This window comes from Onychomys torridus, chromosome 14 (assembly GCF_903995425.1).
Source record: "Onychomys torridus chromosome 14, mOncTor1.1, whole genome shotgun sequence".
In the NCBI taxonomy this organism is placed as follows: Eukaryota; Metazoa; Chordata; class Mammalia; order Rodentia; family Cricetidae; genus Onychomys; species Onychomys torridus.
In genome coordinates this window covers 55,772,002-55,791,330 of record NC_050456.1, presented here as the reverse complement: position 1 = coordinate 55,791,330, position 19,329 = coordinate 55,772,002, and the positions used below count along the sequence as shown (strand labels likewise).

Sequence of the window (19,329 nt, the reverse complement as noted above, 5' to 3'; positions counted from 1 at the left end):
CTCAGTGGGCAAGCTGGCTACCCTGACTAGCCAAGTCGATGAGGTCTGAGAGTCCCTGTCTCTAAATAATATGACAGTGGTGATGGAGAAGATACCTGACAGCCACTTCTGATCTCCAAATGCACCCACACGTGTGTGCCCCCCATAACAGGCACAAACATACACACACACACAGAGAACACACACAGACACACACACAGACACACACACACACACACACACACACACACACACACACACACACGCACGCAAAAAATGGCTCAGTAGGTAATGGTGATTGCTACCCCACCATGCAAGCCAGACGTCCTGGGTTTGTTACCCAGAATCCATGTAAATAAAGGTGGAAGGAGAGAACCAATTCTACTAAGTCATCCTCTTACCTCCACATGTGTTGATGACATGTAAACACACACAATTACATACTCAGGTTTCAAGAAATTTAAAAGCAGTGAGGCCAAGAGAGAAAGGACAGCTAAGCCTGTACAGCGTGAGAGGAAGCAGCCAGGTGTGGGAGGTGGAGGCAGGAGAATTCAAGGTCTTCCTTGACTACACAGCAAGTTCCAGCCAGTCTGGCCTACACAAGACCCTGTCACAAGCCAAACAAATCAAAACGTGAAAATGGAAACGTGAGTTATTTAAGCAAAAAGAACTTCACTTTTTTTTTTCCTCAAAAATTCCAGACATGAGTTGACTTCAGTTTAAAAGTTGTAGCCTGTGAGTTTTTACATCCGAGTCCTCCCCATCTCTGCCTGCCAATTTCTCCTCTGATGCCGAAAAGAAAACATTTCCCCTCTTTTCACTTAAAACAATTCCCTAGGAAACGTCCTGGGGATAGAGCTCAGTCAGTAAAGTGACTGGCTGATCTTGTCAACTCCATGGGATTTTCAGTCACCATGGAAACAAGCCTCTAGGGCAGCCTATGGGTGGGATTAGGTTAGGTTAATGGAAGGGAGATTTGGAGTAATAGAGGTCCCCCCCCCCCAGGTGAGCAGCACCCCGCTGTGGGCTGGGGTTCAGGACGAGGAAAAAGAAAGGGAGACAGCAGCAGTGTTCCTCTCTCCACTTCCTCATCACAGCCTCAGTGTGACCAGACGCCATGGCTTCTCTGCCGTGACAGACTGCACCATTGAATTATGAGCCAAAAATGAACCCTTCCTTCAAGTGGCTTTTGTTGTATTTTGCCCCCAGCAACCAAAAGAGTAATTTATGGTACAATCACAGGGACCTGAGTTCAATCCCCAGAACCCATGTAAAATCCCAATCATGGTGGGGCACACTTATCATCCCGGTGTGGGGTTACAGAAACAGACTGATACTTGAGAGTCTCTGACCAGCCAGCTTCGCCTACTTGGTGAGCCCTGGTCCAGTGAGAAACCCTGTCCTCAAAAATAAGGTGCACACGAAGCTGAAGAGATGGCTCAGCGGTTAAGAACACTTGCTGCTTTTGCAGAAGACCTGGGTTTGGTTTCCAGTACCCACATGGTGGTTTGCAATCCTGTGTAATTCCAGTTCCAGAGAATGTGATGCCCTCTTCTGGACTTCCTGGGCACTGCACTCATGTAGAACACAATCACACACATGTGAAACACCCGTACACATAAAATAACAATCTTAAAAATGAGATTTAGCTCAGGGGTAGAGCGCTTGCCTAGTGAACACAAGGCCCTGGGTTCGGTCCTCAGCTTAGAAAAAATTTTTTTTTAAAAAATGAGAAACGTCACCAAAGGCTGACCCCTTGCCTAAACATGCATGCATACACACACACACACACACACAAATTTTGGATCTTTAGTTTTGAAGACATATGAATCAGCTTCTTGCCAACTTAGTAACTCAGGACAGTCTTTTTGGGAGCCCTGGGGCCAATGTCTGAAGTGTGAGCAGTGAGGCGTCTGGTCACATTGCATCTGCAATGAAGAGGTGGAGAGAGGAACGCTGCTGCTGTCTGTCTTATATTCCTTCGTCCTGAACCCCAGTCCTGAACCCCAGCCCACAGCGGGGTGCTGCTCCCCTGGGGGGACCTCTATTACTCCAAATCTCCCTTCCATTAACCTAACCTAGAAACCTCCCTTAGGCTGTCCCAGAGGCTTGTTTCCATGATGACTGTAAATCCCACAGAGCTGACAAGATCAGCCAGTATAGAGGCACTTTACTTACTTTCCTATCTACATGTAGGAAGTAAGCCAAGGCAGTATTTCTGTGGGTTACGACCCCTTGGGGGGGGTGTCTAACAACTCTTTCACAGGGGTTGCCTATGACCATCGGAAAACACATAGCTCTACCTTATGATTCATAACAGTAGCAAAATTACAGTTCTGAAGCAGCAATGAAGATAATTGTATGGTTGGGGGTTGCCACATCATGAGGAACTGTACTAAAGGATCACAGCATTAGGGAAGATTGAGAACCACTGGCCTAGGAGCTTGGTGCCAAGTAGTAACTTATCAAGAATTTTCCTTCTATTTATAAAAAAAAAAAAAAAAAAAAATTCCCTCCATTTGGATACACATAATTCACCTGTATGTAAAAGACTGTACCTGCCTACTTTAAAGAGTAGGTCTCTGTCTTTGCAAATTCTTTAGCTGCCTACCTGTGCTCTGCTGCCATAGTTTCATGCTTATTTAAGAATAAAACAGCTCTTTTTTTTTCTTTAGTGAACTAATGAAGTTTAATTAGGATTGCTTACAAAAGTATGGGCGAGGGGCTACTTACAGACCATGAGCAGCTTACTAGTGGTTATCCCACTGAAGGAAATGTCCCTCCTTCCCCAGTAAATTATAATGCCTGTGGACCCTGGGGGGAGATGGGGTTGTCACAGCAGCCTCCCCAACAGTCATATAGGCTTATGAATCCTCAAGGAGTGATGGGGTCTTTCCCTCACCACATGACGGAAAGCTGACAGACATCTTGCTCCTTTGACAGATGGATTTAGCTTTCTCCATGGCCAGGCTTGATGTAACACATTACTACATTACTATAGCTTCACCCTGCTGTCCTTAGTCGGTCATCTGGATGCATTTCTGACATTCTGTCACCACATGGCTATCTGGCATCTTCTAATTCAGGCTTCCTGTGTTTATAAACACTGCAAATGTCATGTGATGGTTTCTGGCACAAGGCCTGCATTGGTTTTGTTTCTTGGTAAGTGTAGAAATGTTGTCTTTTTCCTTCCAAGTGGGTAAGCCTTTTGGCTTACAAGACTTAGGTATGTCTTATACAAATTTCCATGTGGTAGATGTGGTAGCATTTTGGATCCTATTGTTTATCTATCTATCTATCTATCTATCTATCTATCTATCTATCTATCTATCTAATTTTATGTTCATTCTTGTTTTGCTATGGGTGTCAGGTCCCCTGGGACTGGAATTACAGACAATTGTGAGCTTCCATGTGGTTGCTGGGAATTGAACCCAGGTCCTCTAGAAGAGCAGTCAGTGCTCTTAACTGCTCAGCCATCTCTCCAGTCCCCTACCGTTTCTCACTTACTGATCAAATGCTTGTGCATCTTTCAACCATATCTGCTTCTAAGGTTGTTACATTTTTGGACTTTATTAAAGAAATTCCCTTCAAATATGTTTAAAGCATTGCCTACTTTCTGCTTTGTTACTTTCTAAGCCTAAATTATTTTCTCTTAAACAAATCTCCGAAGATGAACGGCACACATCTTCCAGGAACCACAAGCTTTCCTGAAAGATGCTTTCAAAATTGGGTTCTTCCCAGGAAAGGCCCACAGTAGCCCAGACAGGCATCTTTCTCCTCACAACTACTACTTGTCAAATTAGGAGGCACTTAAAGAAAAAGGTGTGTGTGCAAGCATATGCCACGTGTGTGCAGGTGCCTGTGGGGGCCCCATGAGAGCATTAGATCCCTTGGAGATAGAGTTGTGCTAAGTGAGGCATCTCTCTAGTTCCAGAAGGTAATTTTTACATGAAATTTTTTTATATGTAGGAGTGGTTTGCCTTCTTGTATGTGTGCATGTGCCTGGTGCCCAAGGCAGACAGAAGAGGGGTTGGGTCCCCTGGAACTGGAGTTAGAGGTGGTTGTGAGGCACAATGTGGGTGCTGGGAACTGAATCCAGGCCCTCTGCTGAGCAGCTTTTAACCGCTGAGTCATCTCTCCAGCCCAGGAAAGTACTTACTCTGAGTGCTCTCCCTTTGGTGTTAGAGTGAGCCTTCCTTGGGACAAACAACAGTTTTTTGTTTTTTGGTTTTTGTGGAGAATTTTTATGAACACTCTGATTTCTGACAAGGTTGTCATATTTAACATTTCCTCATGCTTTTGCAAAAACAGATGCCCTGAATGAATGCATCTTTTCTCACAAATATTTTTTAATAATAATAATTTTTTAAATTAGTGTGTGTGTGTGTGTGTGTGTGTGTGTGTGTGTGTGATGTATGTATGCACATAGATGTCAGTGCTAAGTTTAGGGACTTGGCTCTTTCCTTCTGTCATGGGCTCTAGGGATTTGACTCAGGTCATCAGGCTACACAGCACAGCTTTTTACCCACTAGGCCTTATTGACAGGCCTGTATGTACCTCCTCTGTCACATCTCTTACTCATTGCTGGTTCTTCAGGGGTTCTTACAGATGTGAAAATGGAGGACTGAATTCCCTAGTCCAGGTCTCAGTGGCCTTTTCTGTCGGAGTGCATGAATAAGCCTTGTGCGTTTGTTCTTGTCTCAACCTGGCTCTGCTGATTTCAATGTTGGCACATCCTCCATTCTTGCCACCTGGTTTGGAAAGGGCTCCTCCTGCGAGCAGCGAGCCAGGCTGCAATGGAGATGATTCTCTGGCTCTTCTGCCGCTTGTCCGTTTACTTTACTAGGTCTTCAAGTCCCGTGTAAACAAACAGAAGACTGCAGGGACTCGAGGACAACCAAGGTCATTCTCATCTTCCTTTCCGGCGCTGGACACGCCGGACTTTCCCGGACCCTGGCTCTCCCTTCCTGAAGCTGCTGATTTTCACTGTCACGACGACGCCGTCCATTCCTTCACTGACGTCACTAGTCACCTGGTTCATGTTTCTGACTCCATTTGCTCCTTCCTTTGGGTCAGATGGTAAACCGGGGAGACAAAAACACTCTGGAAATTGACTGATACCTGGGGACTGCTTTAAGCTCCTTTTTAAATAAAGAAAAGTCTAGCTGGGCAGTGGTGGCACACGCCCTTAATCCCAGCACTTGGAAAGCAGAGGCAGGCAGATCTCTGTGAGTTCGAGGCCAGCCTGGTCTACAGAGTGAGATCCAGGACAGCCAGGGCTACACAGAGAAACCCTGTCTCGAAAAACCAAATAAAAAAAAAAAGTCTTATTTACTATGTAAGCATGCTTGCCCGCGTGAGTTTGTGAGTACCACATTTGTCAGATGCTCATGGACACCAGGAGTGAGCCTTGAATCCCCTGGCAGTGGAGTTCCAGGTGGCTGAAACTGGATGCTGGCAACTGAACCAGGTCCTTCCACAGTTATAGTCCGCACTGTGAACTGATGAGCTGGCTCTCCAGCCCCTCTATCTCCGTTTTTATTCTCAGAATCACTGTTATCAGACTAAGACACATCACAGTTTCTATCTTAGCATCAAAATTATAGTTGTTCTCATGTCATGTAGGCCCGGGATCATCGGGCCCAGCCTGTTCAACATACAGGAGTATGGGGGACCCCAAATCAGCAGCAGCACTGTAAACCTCTACCTCATCTTAGAAGCAGCATCAGAGAATCCCTGCAAGAGATCTTTAAAAACCATTTTATTTATGAGGCTGGCCCTCAGTTTCATGATCCTTCTGGCTTTCATGTGCTTCGTTCTAGGATTAGAGCTACGTACTACGTCTTGATGAGACCTTTTTTTTTTCAATTATAATTTCCCTACTAAATCTCAGTACTAGGTGTATTCGAATTCAACACAAATTCTGAAAATTATGTAGGAAGATAAATACTGCTAGCTTTAACAGAGAGAAGATGCTGTGGCTCAGGAAGATTTAAGACTGGAGCCAGCCATCCTAACTGTCCTCAATGAAAAGGAGAAAACCAGAAAAGACCACGCTGCCTGCCCCAACTAGTTTCCTTTGATCTTTCAAGCTAAGTGAAGTGGTTTTCTTTGCTGCTCCTTGTCCACAGGGCCTCACTCTTCCCCCACACCATCATCCTGCAGTAATGCCTCAGTTTCTTCTGGGCATTGTTCTTCTGGGTTCTCCATTGCTTCTATCTCCGGACCGTACTCCTGCAATCCTGATGCTTCAACAAATTTAGAAAAGGTCAGGGAGTCAGACTTCACTCCACTGTGACCCTTTTGCTCTAAGAATAAGCCGATATTGTCCCTGGAGGGGAGGCTAATGCTGCGACTGAACAGTGGCTCTTCGATTCCCAGAAGCTCTCGAGTATGACGCGATATTGTCTGAAATGAAAGCATAATATTTTTAGTGGGACTAACTTGAAAACACAAAGCTTTATTCAGTGTTTCCATGTCTCTTGAATAATAATTACTTAAATTATTTCAGTGAGAGAATAGAGTGATGAAAAACCAGCAGGCTTACTAAACTGGCCTAATAAAATTAACCCCCCCCCTCCCAAGACAGGGTTTGCTGTGTAGCCCTGGCTGTCCTGGAACTCCAGGCTGGTCTCAAACTTAGATCCTCCTGCCTCTGCCTGCTGAGGGTTGGGATTAAAGGCATGTAACACCATGCCCAACTAAAACTAAATTCTTAAGTGCTGAATCCTCTGAAGTGTTTGAATTTCATGTGTGAGCCACACCCAGCTTTCCATTTATGAAATGTTTTGGAAAAGACAGAATTAACAGGGACAAAGAGATGATTGTCAAGAATCAGGGTGTAAAGATGTGCCGACAGTGATGGGGATCCTGAAGTTTGAATTCAAGGGAACTGTTCTATATGGTCCTCTAAGCATTTAATAACATCCACAGACTTGCACACAACAAAGAATGACCTTACTGTATGAAACTTTGAAAAGTCAAGTGTTGGGTGAATAGGATGAAATATAGGTGAGGACAATTACAAATTTTAGGTATAATTACTCTGAAGTGGGTAGGAAGGAAAGAGGCTAATATAAGTTATTTTAACTTTGGAGAATAGTGCTTTGTATAGATACTGTGTCTTTTTTAAAAACGATTTATTTATTTGTTTTATATATATGAGTGCTCTATCTGCATGTACAACTTTATGTGAGAAGAGGGCGCCAGATCTCATTACAGATGGTTGTGAGCCACCATGTGAGTGCTGGGAATTGAACTCAGGACCTCTGGAGGAGCAGTCAGTGCTCTTAACTGCTGAGCCACCTCTCCAGCCCAAGACTCTAAGTCTTAAAGACAAAAATAAGTGTACACGCCACAAGGTAACAGTTGTAGCATTCCTCACTGCACAATTTCCCAGGGCTTAAAAAGGAATTTTTTGAAGAGAATAATAAAGATATAATTTTTTCAAACTGCAAAAAAAAAAAAGTGTACACAAACATTGCACTTTATTTGGTAAAATTGTCTTTTAAAGGGACACATGCTTATATATGGAAAGAGCAAGGTTTCTCACTGTCATAAAAAGTAAAAAATAAGCAATAGGGCTTGGAGCTATGAAGGCAGGAAAGGCTAGAACAAACCTATCCTGTAAAGAGTCAGAGAGGTCAGTATGTGTATATTATCTCAAATATAGGTAGATATCAAAGTAGACATCTGTGTAATGGGTCTGAGGCTTCTTGGGAGAATGACACTTCAGTAGCAACGTGTACAACCAGTGCCCACACTAAATATTCTCTGACAAAAATAACCAGGGCTTTGTGGAGACATGGTTAATTCTAGGGCAACAAGAAGGGAAATGCAAAATGAGCCTGAAGCTTCCTGTAGTCCCAAAAAGTAAGGAGACACTTACTAGGGAGGAGAGAACATGTCAAAAGAAGACAAGACTCAGTCTGAACATGTACCCAGTTATCAAAGATGGACTTTTTTTGAGCACCAAAGCAAATAACGATAGTACTGAATTGTTATCCAAACAATAACTGACCATGAATCCAAACTGATATAGATGATGAGATGGATTTTTTAAGTGAGGGGGAAGGAACTGTAGGAGAGTTTCCTACAGAAGAATTCCAACCAAACACAGAAGGAAGGGAGGGAAGTAAAACCATCATTAAAGTACCATAGTAATAACTGCGCGGGCAGCATCTTATGATAAATGATAATTTATCAAAGTCCTAAGGAGAGCAGGACATTTACACAGCCTCAAATCACGATATTTTTGCCAACGTATTTATCATTGTAGTGGCTTTAATGAGTCTACACGTTTTCAATATTCCTCTGTCCAGGAGGTGGAGCTTAATTCTCTTCCCCGTGAATGCAAGCTAGACTTTGTACTTCATTACTAAAAGCAGAATATACAGGGAACAGTGGCTCTGCATAGAGAAAGCCTGGCTGACACCGTCTTCAAGTGGTGTTTTCATGTTTCCAATAATACACCCTTGACACCATGTCCCCAAATCTAAGGACGCCTGGGCTCTGTGATAAGAACTCACGGCCTACCCACCCACAACTTTAGTCTCATATGAGGAAGACTAGAGAACTAAAGCTGAAGGAAATTTACAAAATAACTGATCACTAACTGTTCAGTTAGGAGTTTCCCCTTGGCCTCACTCCCCTGTATTCCAAACCCTGCCCTTCTCAGAAAGTGGCTTCTCCCTTGGAGCTGCTCAATCCTGCACCTAGAAGGAATTTAAGCTCTGGTCCCTACTCTTGTCATGTGATGTCTCCTCCTCCCTTCCCTGCCTCACTTCTGGGGGGCTTCAGAGTCACATGAGAGTGCTTGGCTCCTTAAACCTGGACTTTTAATTCGGCTTGATCTGGCTTATTACATCAGCGGAGAAACTCACTATCAGGGGTTCAAAAATACTTCTCATCTGGTGCAGAAACCCAGGATCCCCTGTCAAGCCTTGGCTGCACCAGGGCAAGCCTGATCGTTTCTTGAGCAAAGACTCCAGGGGACCTTTGTGTGAGGAGACGTCCTTTTCAAAGGTTACCCCGCAACTGCTCAACCTCAGGCTATCCTGGGAGATGCCTCACCCTAGTCTCTAGTCTCTGGTACACACTGAGAAATGGGCAGTGCTGAGTCTAAACCCAATCCTCGGTCACCCCTGGGGTGGCTGTTGCAAAATTTATCCAAGTTGGAGCTGTCTCACAAAATACAATAGATGCTTTGCGCTCCTCACTGGGGTTTTCGGGCTCTGCACTCCGCTCCCCCACCTCCCTGTTCGTCTGTCTCTTCCTGGGATTTCTTACATGCTTCTTTATACTGTAAACTCTTACTTCAGGATTTTTAAGTTGCTCATCTGACATGATTTAAAGTCCAAATAACTGGTAACGATGTCTGTCTCTCACAGAAAGTTCTGTTTGTCTTGCTGCTGTTATGGAAGTCTTATCTGTTTTGTATGTATGTATCTATCTGTCTGTGCCTGTATGTTTCTTGTGGACATGGGAGCCGCACAGAATTACTTCAGGCTCAGTTGGATGTGTGAATGTATGTGGCCACTGCATGTGTGTTTCTGACTGGCCTTGGATGTCTGAGTTTACATGTTCTGTGTTTGTTGGTAATAGCTCAATTATTATTACAACTAGATGCCTGGGCTCAGAATTTGCCTCTGGGATTTTCTGGCCCTGAATCTGACAAGATGACAGAGAAAGTTATTTTATGCTGTTCTACCTAATTAAAAAAAAAAAAAAAAAAACAGGAATTGTGTATGGTTAAAAAAAAATCTGTAACAAAAAGTTAGCTTAAACCTTGTAACTCCAAATTGGAACTGCTCAGAGAAACAACACACAGCCTGCCACCACCTCAACTAAGCACGGCCATGTGTGCAGCCCTCATTTTGAACAAGGATGGAGAGAGGTCATATGATTTCACCACCATCTTAAAAAAGGTGACCTTATGGAGTCGGCCCACCAAGGAGACATTAGATCTCCACGATATTTTGTATTAGGATAGATTTCTACCTGATAATTCCTGTCCTTTCCTAAAACCAACGTGGGATAGCTGCACAGGTGGCCAGAAAGCTGTCTCACTTCCACCTTGGTGAAATTTATCCTTCTCAGATCTGATGGTGTTTGATGACTGGGGTACTGACAGATTTCCAGTTTAACAGTTCTCCCCCCCCCCCACCATCCAAGGCTACAATCACCTTGGCAGCTCATTAATTCATTAGCTACGTTTCCTGTTGAAAATACGGACAGTTTTGCCTTGTTTACAGGCTTCATAGTAAAGGATAAACAGGCTTCAGATGTAACTTCCCACTTAAGGTATGTAAAGATGTTTCAGAATTCCATCCCCTTTCTATGATATTGTTACACTGGAACTCTAGAGGTTCAGAATTTTAGCACTGATAAATGCAGTTTTGATAAACTGATAGAGCACTCACTGAGTTCTTAAATTTCTGTGGATTTTATTGGTCCCAGCTTTTAATACTGCATAGAGGCTTTTCAGCATTACTGTGTTGTCTCCAGCCACATAAGGCAAAATGCTGCTCAAATGCCAACTCCTCCTGCTCAAAACCAGGTTAGCATTAAAGAGGGTATGGAAGTCTGAAGGTGTTCAACTCTGTTCTGCCTCCCACCCCTCAGCCTCTTTCCCTCCCCTTCCTTCACTTGCTCAACCTCTTTTGTTCAATAAATTTTCTCTGGTTGACTTCTAAGGTGTGTTTCATTGGGCTAAAACCAGGCCTTAGGAAAAATGTTCATGCCTTCCAACCCAAAGCCATGGCCTTTGTCATGACGCCAAGATGTAAATCTGTTCCAGCTGTTTTACAGACACCTGCATGTTCCTGGGAAAGAGTTCTGCTACTGTATCAAGGAATCTGGCCTGGTGGAAACTAATGTCAGTCTCTAGAGCCCCTCTCTGGCCACACCCATCTTCAAGCCTGTATTTTTCAGGTCCACTCCTCCTGCCAGACGTGTGGTGTGCCAAGACCAACCCACAGGGGGCCCTCCAGATATGTCAGCCCCTGCACCAGCTCTAAGTACACCAACCAGGTGACTGGCAGGTTGACTTCATCCACATGCCTGCTCATAAAAAGCTCTGTTATTTCTTAACTCTTGTGGACACCTTTATAGGATGGTGGAGGCACTCCCCATCTCCAGGGAAACAGGAGATGTGATGGCTCAGGTATTCCCAGAACACATCATTCCCCAATTTGGCATGTCATTCCCCAAGCTCCTGGGCCATCAGTGCTGGTACCACCTCTCCAGGCTCAAGAGGGCACCTATCTAGGATGAATGGTCTGTCCAGCAACTGGGACCCTCCACCCTCTGGTTTTTCAAAATGTCTCAATGTAGTGCGTATCTGCTCTTGTATCTGGCTCACTCACCCTTGTCTCTTCTGTACACCCAGGGCACATCTCTGTTCCATTCTTTCTGGCAGTCTTCACTCACCCCATGGCCGGTCCCATTCATAGGGCCAGTGTTAATAGTCTATTTTTTTCCCTAGCAACTTGCCTTCTCCCTTCCTCAAGAAACAGATCCCTGGGGTCTCCAGGATGGCAGTTAACCAAATGCTTCTTCACCCACACCTCCCACTGAGCATGAGCCCACTGACTCCCCCTCCCCCTCCCCAAGCTGTCCCATGTCAGTAGGAAGCAGCCAGACTTGAATCAGTGCCCATATATCCAAGAAGGTTGGGATGTTCAGTTGGAAGCTCCCCTTGACATCACCCACCCCCCATTCCAAACCCAGCCCTTCTCAGAAAGCCAACCAAGCGGCAGCTCCTCCCATGGAGCTGCTCAAGACTGCCCCTACAGGGTGTTGAAGCTCCGGTCCCCAGACCTGCCCTGTGATGTCTCCTCCTCCCCCTTCTCATTTCTGGGGGGCTTGAGAGTCACCCGAGAGTGCTTGGCTCATTAAACCTAGGCTTTTGGTTTGGCTTTATCGGGGTTATTGTGTTGGCAGTGAAACCCATTACCAGGGCTACAAAAATATTCACCTTCAAAAGCTTCAAGGTTATGAAAAATAGATCAGAAAAATACCTCATACTGGATGAATGCAGCTAAAGTGCATCACACTAAGGGGAAAGCACATAAAGTACATCAAGATTAGATCTTAAAAGAGGAAAATTAGTGTGAGCAACTGCAGAATTTGAATAAGATCCGTTATTTAATAAACACACACCATGATTGCATAAGATGTTGGCATCAGAAGCTGGTTTAAGCGTATGTGCAGCTGGAAAGATGAGTCAGCAGTTACAGAATCAGCTGAGTTTCCAGCAGCCACATCAGAAGCTCATGCTGGGCCTGTAACTCTAGCTCTGGGGACCCGAAGCCTGTTGTGTGCACACAAAATACTTATAAATAAAACAAATCCTTTCAAAAATGAGTATAATGAGGAAAGGGCTGAGGAGATGAGTTAGCAGCCTTGCTGTTCTTCCAGCACCCATGTTGGGTGGCTCACCCCACCTGTAATTCCAGCTCCAGGAGATCTGGTGCTTCCTTTTGATCTTCACAGGCAAACACTACACAGACACGCAGACACAGACACAGACACAGACACAGACACAGACACACACACACGCACGCACGCACGCACGCACGCACGCGCGCGAGAGCGATACTATCAAACTCTTTTGTAAAACCAAGTATACAAATTAAAAAATTCTTTTAAAATAACATTTTGTCTAGTGACAATTACTGATATGTTTCTGTGAATCTGTGCTACACAAATGGTTTGTAGTAAGGCAAATACACTAAAGCTGTTGAGACAGTATGAAGTTTATAAGGCTGTGTTTTGACTGATTGTAATGACACAGGGTCTCATTATAAGAGCCAGTCTTAATTTAAACTCTATGAATCCCAGGCTAGCCTCGAACTCATCAACATCCTGCCTTACTTAGACTCCCTAGTGCTGGAATTACAGGCATGAACCACCATGCCTGATTATAGCCATTCACAATTCCTGGTTCAAGGCTACATTTTAGAATCATAAATAATTTGTTCTAAACAAGCAATTCATTCATATCATTCTCCAAATATTTGTCACAGTTCATATATTTTGAGATTCTTTTTTTCTTATTGTTCAATACTGGAGATTGAACCCAGGTTTCATAGATGTTCCACTACTGTAGAATTTTAATTTTGTTTTGAGGCAAGGTCTCACTAAGTCACCCAGGCTGGCTTTGAGAATGAGATCCTCCTGCCTCAGCCTTCTGAGTAGCTGGGAAGGTGTGTCCCACCACATCTTTCTTGGGGAATCATTTTCCAAGAGAGAGGACAGAAGCAAGTGAGCTGTTCTTTTGTCTAACCTGTCCTTAGAATAAACAAGAGCAACTGATGCAAGCACTGCTCTGAGGGAAACCGTGGATGTTTTATTTGCTGTAATCACAGTATTGGAATTCAGAGTGCTTCCTGTTAGGGCTGGAAGTGTAGCTTAGTGGTAGGTGATTGCTTAGCATGCTCAAGGCCTTGGGTCCATATTCCCAGCACTGCAAAACCAACCAACCAAGCAAGAAAAAGCAGGTCTGTCTGTTAGTAAGGAGGTTGGCTATAGCTGACCGACCATTCATGCCAGCTGTGGTAGATAATGCTTATAATCCTAACACTTGTGAAAGTAAGGCAGGAGGATTACTGTGAGTTACAGGATAGCCTGGGCTACACAGTGAGTCCCAGGCCAGCCCAGACACTGTCTCAGAAAAGGAAAACTCTTCAAAAATTTAAAAAAAAAAATGAATGTATGGTTCCTAGGAAGTTAATGTGTGTCTTAGTCTGAGGTTAGCTCTTTGGTGTATTCCCAAGTATCCAGTAAACTTTATGCAACTACTGAATGACTTGAGTTTTATGTTACCCTAGTGACCTCAGAGAGAAGCCACATTTTCCTGATGAGTCACATAAGTATGCCAAAGGTGGCTTATTAGAACTTCTTCAGATATAAAGACTCCCAGTAGGTTTATCATTTACTTTTGAGGATTTCATTAGATTGTTAAGACTTCTTGTTTCTTACACAGCAGAAAAACTATGATCAGGATTTTGATGATACCTCATGGTATTATTCCTTTGGAATTAGAATGTCAAATGAGTAACATGACTTTGGTGGACTCTTAAAGATGTTTTCTCATGATGAAGAGCTGAAAGTCTTGGTACTTAATGTTGTAGGGCTTTGGTTACCAGTAAAGACTCAGGAGTCAGATGCTGGGGTGAAAGCCCGCCAGCTCAGAGAGGCAGAAAAAGCACCCGCTGACCTTCCTCCTCTGCCGATGTCCCAGAAAGAGATCTTTCTTCTACACCATCTCAAAAGAAACTCCTCAAACTGAACATCCCTCCCTTCTACTTCCTGTGCATCTCTCTATCTGTCCTCCTGACACCCTCTTATTTTCTATGGTTTTTTTTCTGGTCAACTGGTTGCTTGCTCTGCCTCTTAATCTCTGGCTGACTTCATTTAATCCTATTCACAATATTCAAGCAGAAAGCTCTTGGATTAAAGGTGTGTGTTAGGGCTGAACCACACCACAACTAGAAACAGGTTTTTCCAGTAAATAACACAATCTCAGGGTTCACAGTGTGATCAAATATCCTGCCACAGAATTTAGTACACTTTAAGTAGATGTTGGCATCACAAAGAAGGATGGTATTCTTATACCACAAAAAGAACAGGAGTTTGATCTTGAAGTTCTTGGCAGCCATGTGAAGGCATGGTTAGAAACACCATGTATGTTAAGTGAGTTTCTCTATGTTATGTACATGGAAGTTTGTGGCAATTAGAATATACATTAGAGAAGCAGAAAAAGAATCCCAGAAGCATTTACATTCTGATCTTAAGCTTATCTGAATGATCTTTTGCAAGTTGCTTTACCTCTGTGGTAAACCTCACTTTTCTCTTCTAAGGATTAGATAAATCCATGTGTATAGTGCTCATTACACAGTAAGTACTAAACAAAGTGCAACAATTAGCTGAATGAATGAGTGTAATGTTCAGTTAGGATCCCATGTTTTAATTGTTCAGGCTTTCAAATTAGAAAGACCTGACTATTAACAAGTGTACTTTTCTGAGTCACATGATTTACAGAATAATATGGTTCTAAGACTTGATAAAGAATTGTAGGGAACACATTCCAGAACCTTTCATTTTTAATTAATTAAAAAATTTGGAGAGTTGTCTTGGTCACTGTTCTATTCCTGTGAAGAGACACCAGGGCCACAGCAACTCTTATAAAAGAAAACATTTAGCTGGGCGGTGATGTTGCACACCTTTAGTCCCAGCACTCAGGAGGCAGAGGCAGGCAGATCTCTGAGTGTGAGGCCAGCCTGACCTACAGAGTGAGTTCCAGGACAAGTCAGGGCTACACAGAGAAACCATGTTTCAAAAACCAAAAACAAAGCAAAACAAAAAGAAAGCCTTTAATTGGGGGCTTGCTTACAGTTCAGCGGTTTAGTCTATTATGGTCATGGTGGGGAGCATGGCAGCATGCAGGAAGAGATGATGCTGGAGAAGTAGCTGAGATTTCTACACCTAGATCTACAGGCATCAGGCAGAGACAGACACTGGGTTTGGCTTGAGCTTTTGAAGCCTCAAAGCCCATCCCCAGTGACACTTCCTCTTACAAGGCCACACCACCTAATCCTTCTCAAGTAGTACCACTCCCTAACAACTAAACATTCAAATATGTGAGCCTATGGAGGCCACTCGTATTCAAACCATACAAAAGTGGAGACTAGGAACCTATCTTAAAACAAACAAACAAACAAACAAAAAACAAAAACAACTGAATCTGAGCTGGGTGGTGGTGTCGCACACCTTTAATCCCAGCACTTGGAAGGCAGAGGCAGATGGACCTCAGATGTCAGAAGTAGGAGATTTCTGAAGTTCAAGGCTAGTCTGATCTACAGAGCAAGTTTCAGACAGCCAGGGCTATGCAGAGAAACCCCATCTTGAAAAACAAAATAAATGTATGAAACCTAAGAAATTATTCTATTCCAAATAGATAGTCTTCATTTCAAAAGACCCCTTAAAAAATCAAATCTAAATCTGAAGACCATTTTTAGAAGCTACTGCAGGGGAACATTTACGGGCTTCCTATACCAAACAGACTCTGGAGTCTGGAGAGTGAAAATGAAGAAAACCAGACAGTGTGAATGACACAGGAGCAAGCGACAATTCTTACCTTTGTTGGGGTCAAAACAGAGGGAGGAAGCAGCCTCTGTAAGGCCAAGGGATGAGAGCACGACCACACCACCGACCAAACAGGGGAAGGAGAATGGTCTGGGGCAGGTGGTAGGTAGCACGGCCCTAGTACTATCCAAAAGGAACCTACTAAACAGCTCACCTTCATGTCTTCAAAATCAGTTATCCCCATCTGAGGCAGGTTGCAGCAGTTGACATGGATGAGTTTCTGACCATTGATGAAGTTGGCAGTAAAACACTCCTGTCAATACAAGAAGAACAAACAGTACTTAAACATGTACTACTGCAGCTGGAAGAAAAGAGGGGCAAAACCACATCTTCAAAAAATCATGTAAGTGTTGGGTTACATTTCATGCTGTGGCTTCAATCTGCTTTTGTATGTTGTGGCTAATTTTTCTTCCTGTGACTTTTTTTTTGGGGGGGGCAGAGGCAGGGCTAAGGAAAGGTATCACTCTCTAGCCCAGGCTGACCTGGAACTCAGTTGATAACCCAGGCTGGCCTCCAACCCATGGTGATCTGCCTGTCTCTTGTCTCCTGAGTGCTAGGATTACAGACCTGAGTCAACCATGCTCAGTCTCAAGGACATTTTTAAGTCCAAAAGGTACAAAAGGCTTCAGATCCTGTATTTTGTGACATCCTAATGCCATGGTTGGCATCAATAAGTTAAGAAGCACACACTATTCTTGATAAAACCAATTTGGGCTGATAGGTAACATGCATTAATATTCTTAAGTGCTCATGGTACATATGACATACTTGGGCAGATAGGATTAACAGTAGATTCGGGGTAAGGGAGTTGTCTCTGAGACATCTTGAAAAAAGTGCAGAAAGGCCTGGTTTTGCCCAAATGTATTAAAAATATAGATTTCTACAAAAAGAGGATTACACATTTTTTTAACCTTTATTCAAGGAATGAAGAGAATTGAGATGAATAGGAAAATCAAATATAACCTTTTCTTCAGAAATATTATATACATGTATATCTATCAGTTATAAGCTAAACATGCACGTTTAATATGTGCTACTGAACTGGGTTCAGTCTCCACCACCACACAAACAAGACAGAAAAAGACACATACACACACACACACACACACACACACACACACACACTCCAAATTTACTTCTCTCACAGTCCAGGACATCTCTGTATTTGTATTGAAAAAAAAGGAAAGAGAACACATCAGTATAGAGGGAAAAAAAATGGGATTGGAGGATGTGACTTCAAAAAGCATTGTTTTTGTATACCTTGTATTGAGGGAAGCCTAGCTCACTAATCCACTCTGCAACCCTTTCTGGGCTCCACTTAAGGTATTCAAATTTTAGGCTAATATTTTTGTTGATCTTGGGTTCTTTAAGCCTCATTTTCTCCGACCCCTGGGATAAAACTACAACTTTCTTTTCAATAGCTGAATCTCTCAGTTCCAATTGAGACTCTGAAGCAGGAATGGTTGGGAATGGTTCTCTGGTATCAGCCTGAAGCTCTTTGAGACGTTCATGAGATTCTTCTGTACCAGCTGATTCGACACTTTCTCTGGGAGATCCTATCATAGACTCATGTTTAGCCTTGTCAGTTTCTTTTTCTGACATCTTTTTGTGATAGTCAGAGAATATTAGCTCATCCTTGCCTACAGGATACTTAAGTTTGCTTGGTTCTGGCTGTGACTTCGCTTGAACTTCTGGTTTGGTCTGTGGTGGCACTTGACCCGTTTCCTCAGTTGATTTTACTAGTTTCTTCTTTGGGAATTCTGCTTCAGTCTGTTCTTGTAGCACTGGGCCCTTTTCCTTTGTTGACTCTACTGATGTTCTCTTTGCTTGAGACTTCTCACTTGATTGTCTCGGCTTTTCCTTCTGACCTGTTGGTTCCTTCTCCTCTGATGGCTCTAGAACTTTCTCCTCAATTGACTTTTCTTGGGTCTCCCCTTGAACATCCGGTTTTATTTCTTTTGGTAGTCTTAGAGCAGCCTCTTCTGATGTTGTTTCAAGTAGAGTTTCAGAAATCATCAGTCTGATTTCTTCCAGTAGCTCTGGAATTTTTTCCTCAGCAGATATTATCTGTGTTTTCTTTGTAACTTCTGGTGTTGCCTTTTCTGGTAGCTCTAGACTTGTTTCATCAACTGGAGTTTCAGAAAGCCCCACTTTGAGTTCTTCCGATGGCTCTGGAACTTTCTCTTCAATTGACTGTCTTGGTTTCTCGTCTGAGGATTTTGGCTCAACTTGCTCAGGCTGCTCTGTGCCTATCTGCTCTGTGGACTTTATTGGATTCTCTTCCGGAGGCCGAATATCTGCTTCCTCGGTAGATTGTCTTAGTGTCTGGTCTGGAAGCTCTGGATTTGTCACCTCAGGTGGCTCTGACTTTTCTTGTATCTGCTCTGTAATCTCTGACTTGGTTGTCTTTGGTGGAGGCAGGTCTTCCTTTTCAACCGATTTTCTAGGTTTTTCACTTGGAAAGTCTGGTGTGTTCTGCTCGGGACCTGTTTCTTTGTCCCCCTCCCTAAGCAACTGCTCTGGAACGTTCTGCCCAGTCACTCCTGATAACTCACTGCTCGCTGCCTCTGGAACCTTGGTTTCTGCTGGTGGCTGTGTATCTGTTTCTGCAGGCGGTTCTGTGAGTACATCTACCGAAACCTCTGGTGGCTGTAGGTCTGGCTCCTCATGTTTTTCACCCATGGGAACCTCCAAATCCTCTCCTGCTCCCCATGATGTCTCTAACTTCAACACTTGAGTTTTCTCTGGTTCAGCTTGGCTAGGTAGGTCCATGTTGGTCTCCTTGGGAATTTCTTCTTCGGGCGTCCTGTCTGGCTTTAGGAGTACGTTTTCTGTACTGCCTGGCTTCCTCTCTTCAAAGTCATCTCCCTTAGTTTTTACTTCCTCTGGCTCTTGGTCTATCTCCGGGAGCAGCTCAGGGTTTACCTCTGCCGCGGTGTCTGATTTAGCATTATGTACTGCATGAGATTTAATCCTTTTAGGCTGTAGCTTCTGACTTTCCTCTGGGCCAGAATCATAATCTTCTGGGACTTCAGCCATTACGCAGTCAGTTGAAGCGCCCAAGGCCTCCTAGCAACTTCAACTTCCGACAGCGTCTCTATGGATACCACGATTTCCGGCTGTGTCTTCCGGAGTCTTCCCGAGATTTTTGTCGAGCCTTGCAAGTGCTGACCGTAAAAAAAAAAAAAAAAAAAAAAAAAA

The 19,329-nt window shown here is 43.6% G+C and overlaps 1 protein-coding gene across 1 annotated transcript; it reads right to left on the bottom strand.

Annotated features, from left to right (window-relative positions):
• Nucleotides 1-5,277: 5,277 nt before the first annotated feature.
• Samd15 (sterile alpha motif domain containing 15) lies at nt 5,278-19,287 on the bottom strand. Its single transcript, XM_036206061.1, has 3 exons — nt 17,389-19,287; nt 16,283-16,381; nt 5,278-6,387 (listed from the first exon to the last, which is right to left on the bottom strand). Exons 1-3 carry the CDS (start codon nt 19,165-19,167, stop codon nt 6,115-6,117), a joined length of 2,151 nt encoding a protein of 716 aa, XP_036061954.1. The 5' UTR covers nt 19,168-19,287; the 3' UTR covers nt 5,278-6,114.
• Nucleotides 19,288-19,329: the final 42 nt, after the last annotated feature.